Below are 13,896 nucleotides of genomic sequence, written 5' to 3' on the forward strand. Positions count from 1 at the left end.
CCTAGCAGCTAAAATCTGAGATGTAATAAGTTCTCCCTATAAACTTCTGGGGCGTCTGTCAGCCTGTTGGCTGCCCTCTGCGACAGGACCCTGGTCCTAGCGGTAAAGGCACGGACGTTAAACCTTTTCTCAGTCTCTTTCTCTCTCTCTCTCTCTCTCTGGCTACGTCTACACTGGCCCCTTTCCGGAAGGGGCATGTAAATTTCACCTATCGTCGTAGGGAAATCCGCGGGGGATTTAAATATCCCCCGCGGCATTTAAATAAAAATGTCCGCCGCTTTTTTCCGGCTTTTAAAAAAGCCGGAAAAGAGCGTCTACACTGGCCCCGATCCTCCGGAAAAAGTGCCCTTTTCCGGAGGGTCTTATTCCTACTTCAAAGTAGGCCAGTGTAGACGTAGCCTCTCTCTCTCTCTCTCTCTCCACACACACTCACACACACACACTGCCCTGACCGTCGGCTCACAGAACTGTGCATGGGCCCCATGTAGCTCAGGGGTGGGTAACCTTTTTTCTATAGGGGCCACTGTCCCCAGAAATAAAATCAGTCATGGACTACACACAGCCCTTTGGAGAGGGGGCACAGAGGCTTTGGGCCTCCTCTAGGCTCCAGTGTGGGACCAAATGAGGAGTTCCGGATGCAGGGAGGGACTCTAGGCTGGGACAGAGACTTGCACCATGGGAGGGGGTGTAGGCTACCAATGGGGAAGTGGGCTCTGGGGTGGGGCTGATAAGCGGTTTGGGTTATAGGAAGTGGCTCTGGGCTGGTGCCAAGGATTTTGGAGTGTAGGAGTGGACTTAGGGCAGGGACTTGGGATGGGGTGTGGTGCTCATTCTGGGAAGGAGTTAGGGTGCTGAAGTGGGCTGAAGGCTAGGGCAGAAGGTGTGGGGTCTGGGGGAAGCTCAGGGAGGAGGCAGAAGATTGGGGCATGGGAGCAGGTTTGGGCTCTGGGGTGTGGCTGGAGGTGAAGGATTTGAGGTGTGTGAAGTGACTGGGCTGGGAGTGCAGGCACTGGGAGGGAATTAGGGTGTGGGAAAGGGCTGGGGCAGGGACTTGGGGAGCGGGATGCTTACCTCAGTCAGAGACACAGCAGCAGTGCCTGCAGGCAAGAACAGTACATACTTTCCCTGGTTGCCCCTTCCAAGACAGACTATCTTGTTGCCACTATGCCTGGTCTGGAATCACCTCAGACTTCTGAGTCCTCCGGAAAATGGGGAGGGGTTACTCGATTCCCTTCCTTGCCCTCCCACTCCCTCTGCTTGTTCCTCTTCAGGGACACTTCTCACAAGCAACTACTGATGCAGGAGGTACAGATGCTCCTCACCCTAAGGGAGGTAGAGGAGGTTCCTCAGGAATTCAGAGGCAGGAGTTTTTACTCCCGTTATTTCTTTGTTCCCAAGTCAAACAGGGGACTTTGGTCCCTCCTGGACCTGAGAGAGCTCAACACATTTTTGGCCAGACACAAGTTCCGGATGGTGTCCCTGAGCTATATCATTCCCACCTTGGATCCGGAAGATTGGTATACTGACCATCAGCACTGTCAGCCACCTTCAGCCAAAAATATTCAGTTTTCTAAAGAAAAACCCATTTTGGGGTAAGTAAATATTTTCTATGAATAAATTAATGTTAAACAGTGGATAGAAAGTTTACATCCAGCCCTATTTTAGTAGATTTTTTTAGATGGGATGGAGCCATTGTTTTGTAACGTGAGAAATATTAATGAAAGAAATACAAGAGAGAATAATTTCACTTGCACATTTTACGAATGACACCAAGCTGGGAGGAGTTGTAAGTGCTTTAGAGGATAGGATTATAATTCAAAATGATTTAGACAAACTGGAGAATGGTCAGAGGTAAATAAAATGAAATTCAATAACTGCAAAAGCAGGGTATTCTACTTTAGAAGGGACAATCAGTTGTACACACATACAATGGAAAATGACTGCCTAGGAAGGAGTACTGTGGAATCTAGGGGCCATAGTGAACCACAAGCTAAATACAAGTCAACAGTGGCAGTAAGGGCAGGTTTTCTATACTTCTGGTGAAATGAGAATCTACCTCAAACAGAAGTGGGTAATGTTTGATAAAACTGGTGTGTAGGTCCATTTCAGAATGGCCATCACTATGCCTGAGAAACATGGAAGTTCATTGTTGGAAGCTAAGCAGGGTTGAGAAGGTACCAGTGAATGTATAAGAGGGCAGAGAGCATGTGCTTTAAAAATGACTCTTATGCACCCTTTTGTTCCTTTATATAGTAGCAAGAAGTCCTGAAAGGACTCTTTGTTTACAAAGTTTTTTAATTGCTTTTTTTCTACCTTAGAAATATCAACTATATGGTCTTACCCAGTTTTGCCAGAGGATCATTGTGAGGAATCAGAGCATGTTTAGAGTATACTCTAACACATTTAATTGTAGAGGCTTCAGAAGCCCTTTATTCAAAATCTTGGTAATTGAAATATTAAACAATTAACAAAAACAAAACACAAAGTTTTAGAGTCTGACCAAAAATCCCATCCCATCTCATTTGTTAATTTTCACACAGTTCTAGTGATGTCACAGTTGCACTAATTCACCAGTTATCTTGGTCTTCCAGTCTAAACTAGCCTCAATTTCTTGTGCAATATGCAGATAGGAAAAAAAACTCTCCCCCTTTTTAGGTTGCCGTTAGACATCATAAACAAGCAAGAAAAAGCACAAACCCCAGCTGTGTTTTCTTTGCAGATCATTTCAAAGGGCATTTGGAGTTTTACATTCTTTTGTTTGATCTATTTGAGGATTGCTTATGCTGGCTACCATCTTGTTTGTGTTTATTTATGGAGACATTGCTCCTAAAAGCTGCACATCCAAAACGTCACTGTAGCATTAGTTAAAATGAATTAGTTGTTATACCATTCCTGAAGCAATCCATGTCTGGAGGTAATTTTTGTTGTCAGAGAGACCACTAATAAGCATAATAATAATAGTGTACTTTCAAGTCTCCTACATTGACCCATCTCTAAGTGCATTGGGGATAAGATATTTGACCAAAATTGCACTGCACTCTATAAATATTTGAAGAGTTTGGAGAGAAACTGGATCTACACTTAAACTCTACAAACTCTCCATGTGGTACGTAGAGTTTCTGATGTGAAGCCCACTTGAAATCTATGTTGTATGGTCTCAGAGCTTCTTGTGTGACAGTACACGGTGCTGCAACAACAACAGAAATATCATTAAAATGTTATATCAATCTAAATAGAAAAATTCTACAATGAAATTGAAGGAGGTCCCAGACTAAAAAAATCAAAGGCTGTTTTGTCCTGTGTGATTCCAGTATGGAACTTAGCACTAGGAGAAAGCAAATAGGTTGGGTTTTTTTCACTTTCTGAAAGTTACCACAGATGATTATCTGAAATTAATGGTTAATGTCACTGGTTTTAGACTATTTGTAAGAAGAGTGTAGCCATTGTAGTATTTCTTTTAGAGATGAAGCAGTAAGAAAATAAAAGCATGAAACTAAGGGAATATTTTCTATCTACAATTAATTTAGTACTTAGCATAAAATAGAAATTAGGAACAATTTCTTATAAAATTTATTTGAAGAAAGTATTAACTTCTCTAAACCAAGCTCTGAGGTAGGTAGGGTTTATTCAGAGGATGGTTGGTCTCCTGTGAGATGTCAAGCCCCTTAAACTGGGTTGTGGGAAGGCAGCTGCAAGTGCTGATCCCAGGTATTGGGTGATGCTGTGATGCCTAATTTGAGATCATTTCAGTGGCCTCTGTTGGACAGAGCCATGTGGAATTCCCATGGAGGCAGAGGTAGTAGTGACGGCAGTTAGGGAGGGGTAGAGGAGCAACAGTTTTGGGAAAGGGCAAAATGAGGGAAGCTACCAGTTTTACAAAAATGTAGGTAATTGCAATTTTTCTCTTGTTTCCTTCTGTGTATGGTGGTCTTGAGAAGGCAAGAGAAATGATCAAGGAATGACACTGTTCCCAGGTGAAGGGCTTGCTCTATTCCAGATGTTCCGCTATACCTGCAGCCACTCCTTTTCCGTCTCTTCCCCCAGCTCACACTGGTCTGCTTTTGCCCTCCCGCTATGCTGAGCTTGACTTCCCACCCCATCTCCACCACAAATCCCTCTTTTGAGCTCCCTTCCACAGTGTCCCCTCCCATACCTCATGCTGGCCCTTGACTCTCACCAATGCTCTTGTCTCTATTGGCTCTGATAGCATGCCCAGGCACCCCCATGCCCTCCTACTACTCAGCTTTGTGCCAAGTAAGTTCTTTCTTCCCCTATTCCTGATCCCATTGTGGGGGAAATCAACATTTTTTTTCTCACGAGTGAGAAGTGTCAAACATGGAGCTGCTGAAAACTTTGTATCTGTAGTTTATTCCATCTGGAGCACAGTGACTATACTATTGACACTGGATATAGAGGCAGCATGCAAACAGCAATAGCTCATTCCTTTATAATAGTCTGACCCTGCTAGTATCAATGTGGCCTCTTATAGGAACCTTTCCCCCAACTTACTGGTCTGAAGGGTTGGTCTTATAATTTTAGCATAGGCACACGGTTGTAGCCCATTATGTAATTGGCTGCTTCTTGATACATCTTCCTTCCTTCCTTCTTTGCCCTTGGTAAATGTCCTTAACTCCTTCTATGTGTCCCACCCTTACTCACGAGGATATGGCACATTCTTGCAAGTGTATTTTAAAAATAAATGTTTACTTTCTTAAACTAGGTTCATTGTGCTGCTAGAACCATGACATTGACCACCAGAATCAAATTTATAGTCAGCTGTGACTGTTAAGATAGTTAGAGAGGCAGCTTTCCCCCTTGATGCTTGATACTTGACTACAGGGTGTCTCTACTGTAAGTTGCCACGGTATATATCATTGACACTTGTAGGGACTGATGCATTACTAGTCCTCCCATTCCCTGCTCTTAAGTTGCACAACCCCATTCCCCCCGCCCCAAAAAATCCCAAATAACAATTTGTGCAAATGGAAGTCATCCATGGGGAAAAAAATCTCCACTTTAAGTTGTTTCACTATAAGTCCAAGTTTTTTGGAATGTATCTTGGACTTATAGCGAGGATGGCCTGTACAGAATGTTTTGGCTCTTTGCAGTAGGGAAGAGCAAATATAGTCAATCTAGTTAGCATCACTCTATCCTTTCCTGTTTAGCTAGTTTGTTAGTCATAGTGCTGGTTTGAAAATTACCATCAAACATGTTAAATGAAAAATGGGGAGAGAAATTTGTAAACATTTTCATGGAAATATTTCCCCAAACTTTGATCAGCCCCTGTTAATTTTGTCGCTAAATCTACATCAGTCACTTATAGTAAAACAAATTCAACGCAGGGACTTTGAAAATAAATCTCCTCTCCATTAAAAAGAAATGACAAATAGAGTAGCAAGAGACAATGGTTTATAAAATTAATTTAGATATAAACTAGCTGGAGTTACCCGGCGTTGCTCAGGAAACTGGAGGAACAAAATGTAGAAAAACAGTAGTCCATTATCTTTTTTTGAATTGTAGAAAAGTTGCACTGATTTCTATAGCGATTAAAATATAGGTCTGCGTCCTCCCCAGAGGGGGAGGAGGGTGCGACCTTGGGTGGAGGGGAGGTTACACGTGGAAGGCATGCCCCAGCTCTCACCTGGGACTGCAGGTGCCGCGGGGGGCAGGGAGAGTGCCTGAGCTGTTGTGCGCATGGGGTCGGAGCACTGTGTGCCAGCACGGGGACGGGAGGAAAGAGGGTCAGTTATGTAACCTCGTGGGCTGGAGGGGGCAAGTCCTGGATGGTGCTGGGGCCCGCAGGCGGCGGGCATGGAACCTAGTGTGGGCAGGGCGTCCTCTGCAGTGCAGCGCTGTGGGTTACTTTTTGATTTTTACAGCTTGAGGTCGGGCCCAATCGGGTCCAAAAATACCTTAAAACCTTCTCCAGGATGAAAGGTTATCCTATGCAAAGTTTGGTTGCGGTAGCTCTTATAGTGTCCAAATTATTAGCACACAAACTTACAAACATTCTCCTTTATATATTAGATTGAAAACTTTTTTTACAAGTGAATATTTTTCTTACCTAAACAAACTGGTGCTTTAGTCCAGTTTCCATTATGACAATATGAGTTTCGTTCTCCTTCTATTATATAATAATGCTGGCATCTGTATTCTACCGAAGAACCAAATGCGTACTCATTTAGGGATAAACTAGTTATGTCTCCGTTCTCAATTTTAGGTGGATGGCCACACTTTCCCTTTGTTCCTAAATGGAAATATTGGTAGTTAGGATTTTTTACAGATATAAATGTGTTTGGCTTTGCTATTTTTGTATGTAGCATGGTGATGGCTCTAGTATTCACCTCTGAAAATTTTTGGTTCTGAAATTTATGGTTTTTCAGGCCTAATCCAGTTCTCATTGAAATCAATAGTTTAGCTGTGAGGCACACTTGACACCAGTATACACTGGTAAGTAGGATTTTAAATGCTACGCTAACACACATTTATACACTGTATATGGTCAACATAAGGTCCTTCATTTTGGAAATCATGGAATACACTGCATTGAACTTGTCAATAAACCTAATCTGCATGTTTCATCCTTTAATTGTTGTGTACATGATCTACATCAGTGGTGCACAACCTTTTTTCAACCACGATCTCCATATTTTATTGTACTCATGTAGCAACCCCCAAGGTAATTTGAGCAGCACGGTGTTTAGATCTGGGTGGCCGGGACTTATGCCCACAGCTATGGTGACCCCCCAGGAAGACATCCACGGGTTGTGCACCACTGATCTACACAATCCAGGATGATAACAGACAATTTCGTCCTGCCTTGCAGTTTCTTCAACTGGCAATTTTACAAAAATGCATGTAATCACAAACAGTTTTTCTTCTTTCTCCTGTATATGATGACCTTGAGCAGGCAGGAGAAGTGGTTAAGGAATTTCACTGTTCCAAGGCACAGGGATTGCTATATTCAATCCTACACAAGTAGTTCACTGATCATTTAGGCTGAGCTTGCGGTATAATCCTATCTGAGCGCCTGTAGGGTGAATCACATCTTTGGAAACTCTGGGCAAAAAGATCAGGCTCTCATAGGAGGACAAGTATTGCATCTAAGCTAAAATTTTCATAGTAAATAATGTATGTTACAAATCATATTGAAGATGAGCCTAACCTCTGTCAGATAGGCTAAGATCTTCAGGTTCTCGGACACTAAATGTCTGGCTGCTTCAAAATCTGACAAGCCTCCATCACTCTTCAAATAAAAAGATTGCCAGGAAAGTCCAGATTGAAACTCTCCTTTACGCAGATTCCCCCGGTAGAAAAACTGGATCATTTTCTATGAGCTTTGGGCCAGGATTCTTTAATGAGTGTTGAAATGCCTTCACAACCTTTCAGAACCATCGCCCACCTTTACCACTTCTGTTGATTAGATAGACTATTTTCTCATTGTAAAAAGAAACATGAACGTTTTTAAAAGAAGTGGGCTCGCTGTCCAAATTTACCATTTTGATTTTTCTCTCTGCTAGTTTGGCTTGTGCTTGGATTTTTAAATTTATCTGATTGATTAAATAGAAAAATGAGTAGGGTAATTGTCTCAAAGTCCCGAATTACCGAGTCCTAAACTGATCTGAAAGGAAGACAAACTCTGGCAAGAACCAATTTTAACCTATTACATATATATATACACTCCACCCTTTTTGCTCAAATGTATGTGAGGAAAGAACTGATATAGAACTAAGTATGTTTACCAGATACACAAGTTGGTAAATCCACATGCCCGTCAACACATTTGATGTGATTGGGAATTTTAAGGTCAGAATCATTACAAAAAAGTTGTATTGCTTGGTCACTTTGGATCAAGATTGTACGTCTTCGGCTGTTGGACAGAAGCAATTTCTTTGTTTCCAGTTGTTGCCTTGTAATAATACATGGTGCTTTAAATAAAAAAGAGCAACACACAGAAAATAGTTTAAAAGTTTAAATATCTTCCACATTGATACAGTACAATAGATTCAATACTTCTAGAGTCCATTTCCCTTTGTGTTTACTATATAGAGAATGAATGATGCATAACAAATAAAAATGGACCACTTTCAGATGTGATGTGGATTAGTTGTTAGATCAGGGATCTGAAAATCAGAACACCTCTCTTCTATTCCCACCTTTACCATTAACTTGCTGTATGGCCTTGGCAATTTTCTTAGTTTTGTTGCTTCAGTTTTTCCATTCGTGTAATGGGGGCAGTAATTTCCCATTGCTAAAGAATGTATGAAAGGTATTATAAAGTACAGTTAAGCATAACCAATAGGATATTGATTCTATCTACATTGTCCTTACCAGATAATTTGCCGTTTACTATCTAGCAAGTAGACACTTTTGATGGCTATTTAGTTCTCCCTAAAATTAGACAATGTGTTAAGGTATGTCTACACTAGCCCCCTAGTTCAAACTAGGGAGGCTAATGAAGGCATTCGAAGTTGCAAATGAATCCCGGCATTTAAATATCCCGGGCTTTATTTGCATCTTCCTGTCCAGTCGCCATTTTGAAATTTCACTAGTCCGGACTAACTGCCTGCGGCTACACATTGCAGGGAGCCGATAGTTCGAATTAAAGCCCTAATTCGAACTACCTGTTATTCCTCCTGCAAGGAGGTTTAATGGTAGTTCGAATTAAGGACTTTAATTCAAACTACTGGCTCCCTGCCGCAGGTAGCCACAGGCAGTTAGACCGGACTAGTGAAATTTCAAAATGGTGACTGGACGGGAAGATGCAAATAAAGCCCGGGATATTTAAATGCCAGGATTCATTTGCAACTTCGAATGCCTTCATTAGCCTCTTAGTTTGAACTAGGGGGCTAGTGTAGACATACCCTTATGCTCCAGCAAGGCTAATTTTGGACTTGATACCAGTGAAGTCAATGGGAATTTTGCCATTGTATTGTATGTGAGCCAGCTCATAAACTCTGAGTGTGCTGGAAACATTAAATAGCAACCCATAAAATAGCAGCCATAATTAAATAATACTATGAGATGAGAAAAGAATGTTCTATCCCATCTATTTTAGTCCAGTGAGTGAAGAACTAAAACATTATCCTACCCAAGCACTTTGGTGGAGGTGTCCATTTTTCTTCACTGCATGTTATACTTTCAGGTCCTGCCAGAGTGTATCCAGGGTAGCACCTGTACCGTACAGCATCACCCTCCCAATATTCTGCTTTCTCCTTGCTGACAATTTCTGCCAAATCGATGTCAGGTGGATGTGGACACCCTTGAACTGCAACACACATGTGTGTTAATCTATAACTGGTGATAGTTAAAGGAGAGCACAATTGAAGAAGCAAGAGTGTTAATTTGTCGGTGTTAAGTTCTTTAAAGTAAAATCTGTCTTTTATATTGTGTTAGATTTCATAGAAACACAATGAGGTCCCAGTCTTGAGTGAGGTCTTCGGAGCTACAAACAAACCAAATAATTGGGGGATATTTCCATTATCAAAAATGATTACAATAAAGGTGGGACATGTGAAAGCTTCACAAATGTTTGATGGGACTCAAGGAAACAATGCTTCTCTCATTACCTGTTAGTGTATGAACATTATTTTAATAAACAGACATCATAAGAAGAAGCTTCAGTGAACTAACATTTAAAAAAAGTAATATTGTTTGTGGTTATTGTCTGGACCTTAAAGTTGATACAACATAGATGGATGAGAATAGATCTAAGGAGAACTAAATACCAGTATAAGCTAGGGGGGTATGGTGATCTAATTTGCATTACTTTATACCACTATCTTGGAATATGGGTCATATTCCTTATAAACTTTTCCCATCATCACACTTCCTTATATTTTAGACATAATGCCAGTCAGTGAGAGCTTTGCACTGACTTCAGTGAGTATAAGATCAAGTGCTAAATGAATAGCAGTTATATTTTGAAGTAGGAAATGCACCTTTCTGCTTTTTATGTTTGGATAACTTCTCAGAGGGGTAAATACCCCTCAGCAGAGCCTACAGCCACCATGGGATAGGGCAAAGCATGGACCTGACTCTGTGCCCCCTGGAAGGGGTGGAGCCTTGAGAAGGAGCAGGGCCCAGGGCAGACAGCTCTCAGTGTTGTCCAGACTGTGGCATGCTCCCCCCCCCCCTCCCCCGAGTCCTCAGAGCTGCATGGAGTGCCTGGCTTGGCTTCAGAACTCTGTCAGTGATTCAAAGGGGGCCCTTAAATCACCAAGGTCTGAGACAACTGGCTCCTTTGTTCCACCTGTTGTCAGGCCTGGTCCTCCTGAGCACTAATGTTGATCCAGAACACCATTTTAGATCCTCCTCTTGGGGGAAGGTGGAGTGGAATAATATTTCAGTACTGCTGGTCATTGTAAAGTAAACCCATGATTATTCAGGCTAAAATATTACTGTTCATGAGAGTGCTTTTTCACAAATGTGTATCACTTTCTTGCTAATTCCAGCTTCTTCCCATTCTCAGTTGATCAAAAAAAAAATTATAAACCCATTAGTCCACTTGATAAGTATGTACTTGCCAATAAAAATGTGTCAAAGTATGTGATGGCATGACTTATCCATCTGTGAAGGAGTGGCCTGCAAAGCATTGATCAGCAGATGCTGCAATGTCACAGGAAAGGATAGCTGCAGAGGCAGCAAACTGATATAGTCATTTTTAGGTAAACAATCAAGAACATGGTGTGTATATTTAGCATCTTTTAGGTGTGTAAAGAAAAGTGCATTACTATTATAATCTATTTTGCCTATTGACATGTTTAGGATTCAAGCTCTGGTCCGCCTTCATTTTAGGTACTGTGAGAAATTTTACCTCGGTTTGTATTAAAGTAGAGAGTTTGGTATCTGTTCTAGAATTGGTTGATTATTAAATCACGTAGTGGTATTTTAAATAAACAGTGTGTTGGAGGGAGGAGAGAAAATTACCAGAAGTTAATCCGAAATATAAGCTTTCTTACCAATACATTTAGGTACTGGAGACCAGCCTTCAGAAGTACAGGTAGTTTCATTAATTCCACTTTCAGATTTATATCCATGATTGCATTGAAAGGTTGTTTTTTGTTCAACTTGATCCACTATTTTCCCATTTGCTATCCTTCCGCATTGTATTGCTGAAGAAAAACAGAACAACATAACCAAAAAAATATGACTGCAGATAATATACAGGAATCCATGGTGTTTATTTTGTGCTACCATAATAGGTAGCATCATTAGAAGGGATGGTAAATTTAGAAAAAAATAATTTTCTTGTTTTCTCAAAAAACATGGAAAATCTTCTGTGGGAAAAAAAACCTTGCAATTTTATAAGAAGTTTATTTGACTTTTTGAAAATAATGCAATGTTTGCATCTAAACCTAGTTTGGTACGAGGTGTATCGGTAGTTCGGAATAGGAATCCTAGTCCGAACTACCTAGTTCGAGCCCCGTGTAGCCGCGCTGCATGGGGTTCGAACCAGCGGGGTTTTAAAAATGGCGGCTCCCCGCTTATGCAAATGAAGCCCGGGAAATTCAAATCCCGGGCTTCATTTGCAAGTGCGGTATGCCTACATTACCCCGCTAGTTTGAACTAGGGGGGGTAGTGTAGACATACCCTGGGGGATGCAGATTGACTGGATCCTTCCAGGTGAAGTTGGCAGGCAATACATCCTTTTGGCAAAAGACATCAAATGGTTCCAGCAAACATAGTCTTACATGTTATTGCTTTTAGCCAGCCAGCAATGTGCAGTCTTTGCACTGGTGTTTTCCTGAGAGGTCTGAAAAAGGGAGCTGTTCTGTGCCTCTTGATTGCTCTCTTCCAAGACTTGCGCATACAATGTAAATAAATAAGCAGAATACAGCCCATAGACAGTACACATTTCAGTGCATCTTAAGTACTATAAAAACTGCAATGTGTGTGTCTTTTTGAAGGATAGTAAAGAGGAAATTACCCTTATTTAAACTCACTTACGAATGCATCTGGGAACAGGAGACCATCCTGAAGCAGTACACTCAATTCTGTTGTTGTCATTTTCTGCTATATACCCAGCATTACATTCAAATGTTCTTTTTCTTCTCTGGAAGAAGGAGAATGGCTTTACCCACCCGTTTTCAATCTTACCACATGAAATAGCTGAAAGCAAAGCAAATACATAAATGGTGACATGATATATATGTAACCACAGATCTCTGGCTGTATATTTTGCTACTCTTATATAACACAGTATAATACATTTTAAAGAGAATGAAAAAAGATTAGAACTTAGAGTCATTTTGAAAAGTGGAGGAACATCTGGTTGGAATGAAATGAAAACTCTCATAGGCAATGCCATTGTAACTACTATTGGGGTTACTAAAAAGAGTTAATTAAAATGTAAAAATAGTCAAAGCAGTTTATATAACATGAAGTTTTTTTTAATGAGCTGTCACCATTGCTAATGAAATCCTGCTTACTGCCCTGATTTTCCCCAAATGCACTAATGCAAAGAAGCCTGGGCAGTATGGAATATATAGCTATCATAGCAAAAAAGTTCCTGTATGAACACTAAAGTTAGAGCAAATAATGGATTTTTTAATATTGCTAACACACAAAAATGGTGAAAAAATGTTCTGGATGGAGCCAAAATTTGTTTGGCTTTTTGTTTGTATTTTTCTTTGCTGCAAAGTTTGAAGAAAACATAGTTTGGGTTGAACAAAATGTTTCATTTTTATTTTCAGTATTTTGTAACACTTAATTTTTATACTCTAAGAATTTTAAAATGAGATTTTCTTTTTTTAGAATTAAAAATTGTTAAAAAGGCAAAAGGAAATGTTTTGCTTGGGGAGGTGGGATTTTAAAAGTTTTTTTTTCTGAAATAATCTGGCAAAATCAACATATTTGTAGAGTGTTTGAGTTGCCAAATTTGTATTTTTCATTGACAATAGTTTTAGGAGAATAATTTCAGTCGGCTGTAATGAATAGTAGTCACCTGTGATGGGTGGAATTGGGTGAGATGAACATTCCAAGATCATGTCCACAACAACATGCTGGTATTCAAAATATTCTGCAAAGGGGACAGCAATGTTGCAAAGAAAATGTGCATTTTGGGCATATTCAGCTGGTATAAACTAGCTCTCAGCTAAATGTGAGGTGGAAGATAGTTGTGTCTATTACAAAATGACAGTTACTCCATTAGCATCTTCACAATAGGCCCCGTCCTTGAAGCAATGTGTCTGCTTTACCTTGCCCCTTAGTTGCACTACCAAGTCACCATCGGCTTTTCCTGACCCTGCAGACCTAGGTGGTGGTATGTACTCTAAATCTTTTCTTTCCAGTCCTCTCTGCAACTTTTTACATGGCCTTTTTACAAGTATATATTTTGCTTGTATCTTAATATCTTACCTAATGCTGTGGAGCACCCACATAGTATCAGAATGGCAATACATCCAAGCTGGGTCATCTCTGTCCCTCCAAAGCTTAGCCTGCAATTCAAAGTTGTGGTGCAGTGTAGTGCAGTGCCCTGAACTCTGTCCTTACCAATGTCTTTTAAAGGCTGACCTCTCATTCGTAATCCCCTCCCTGCTGGCCCCCCACACTCTGTCAATATTGCAACACAGAAATATGCAAATTTTAATTTAAAAGTCCAGTAGATAATTTTCTACCAGAAAATTTCCCTCCCACATGTTTCCACGAATCAGTGAGCCAGCTGACGCCATCCAGCTGTACGAGCTCCAGGTCAGTGATATTCTTAGGAATGAGGACAGGGTTTAAGATAAAATATGGCATCTGAACAAGACTGATCTCAACTAAGGTGAATACAATAGCAGATCCCCTTGCCCCCATCTAATGTCAGTTGAAGTCAATGGGAGGTTTCCTATTGATTTTAATGGGTTCTAGGTCATGCCCACTAAGAAGAGAGAAACTCAAAGTGTAATGCAA

At 40.8% G+C, this 13,896-nt stretch overlaps 1 protein-coding gene across 1 annotated transcript; it reads right to left on the reverse strand.

Annotated features, from left to right (window-relative positions):
- Window positions 1-2,402: 2,402 nt before the first annotated feature.
- Window positions 2,403-13,432, reverse strand: LOC102460940 (complement factor H-related protein 2-like). Its single transcript, XM_006130664.5, has 7 exons — window positions 13,360-13,432; window positions 11,950-12,111; window positions 10,962-11,114; window positions 9,092-9,268; window positions 7,743-7,928; window positions 6,065-6,247; window positions 2,403-3,187 (listed from the first exon to the last, which is right to left on the reverse strand). The coding sequence occupies exons 1-7, from the start codon at window positions 13,415-13,417 to the stop codon at window positions 2,994-2,996; spliced, it is 1,113 nt and encodes a 370-aa protein (XP_006130726.3). The 5' UTR covers window positions 13,418-13,432; the 3' UTR covers window positions 2,403-2,993.
- Window positions 13,433-13,896: the final 464 nt, after the last annotated feature.

Source organism: Pelodiscus sinensis, chromosome 9 (assembly GCF_052426305.1).
Source record: "Pelodiscus sinensis isolate ZL-2025 chromosome 9, ASM5242630v1, whole genome shotgun sequence".
NCBI classification, from domain to species: domain Eukaryota; kingdom Metazoa; phylum Chordata; order Testudines; family Trionychidae; genus Pelodiscus; species Pelodiscus sinensis.

Excerpts from the sequence above, each read along its gene's own strand:
- LOC102460940 (XM_006130664.5), bottom strand. The coding sequence starts at position 13,417 with ATGACCCAGCTTGGATGTATTGCCATTCTGATACTATGTGGGTGCTCC. Across the intron at positions 7,929-9,091 it reads ACCTCCACCAAAGTGCTTGG|CACCATGTATTATTACAAGG; the intron begins GTAGGATAATGT and ends TTTTATTTAAAG. Across the intron at positions 6,248-7,742 it reads TTTACCAACTTGTGTATCTG|GAACAAAGGGAAAGTGTGGC; the intron begins GTAAACATACTT and ends ATTTCCATTTAG.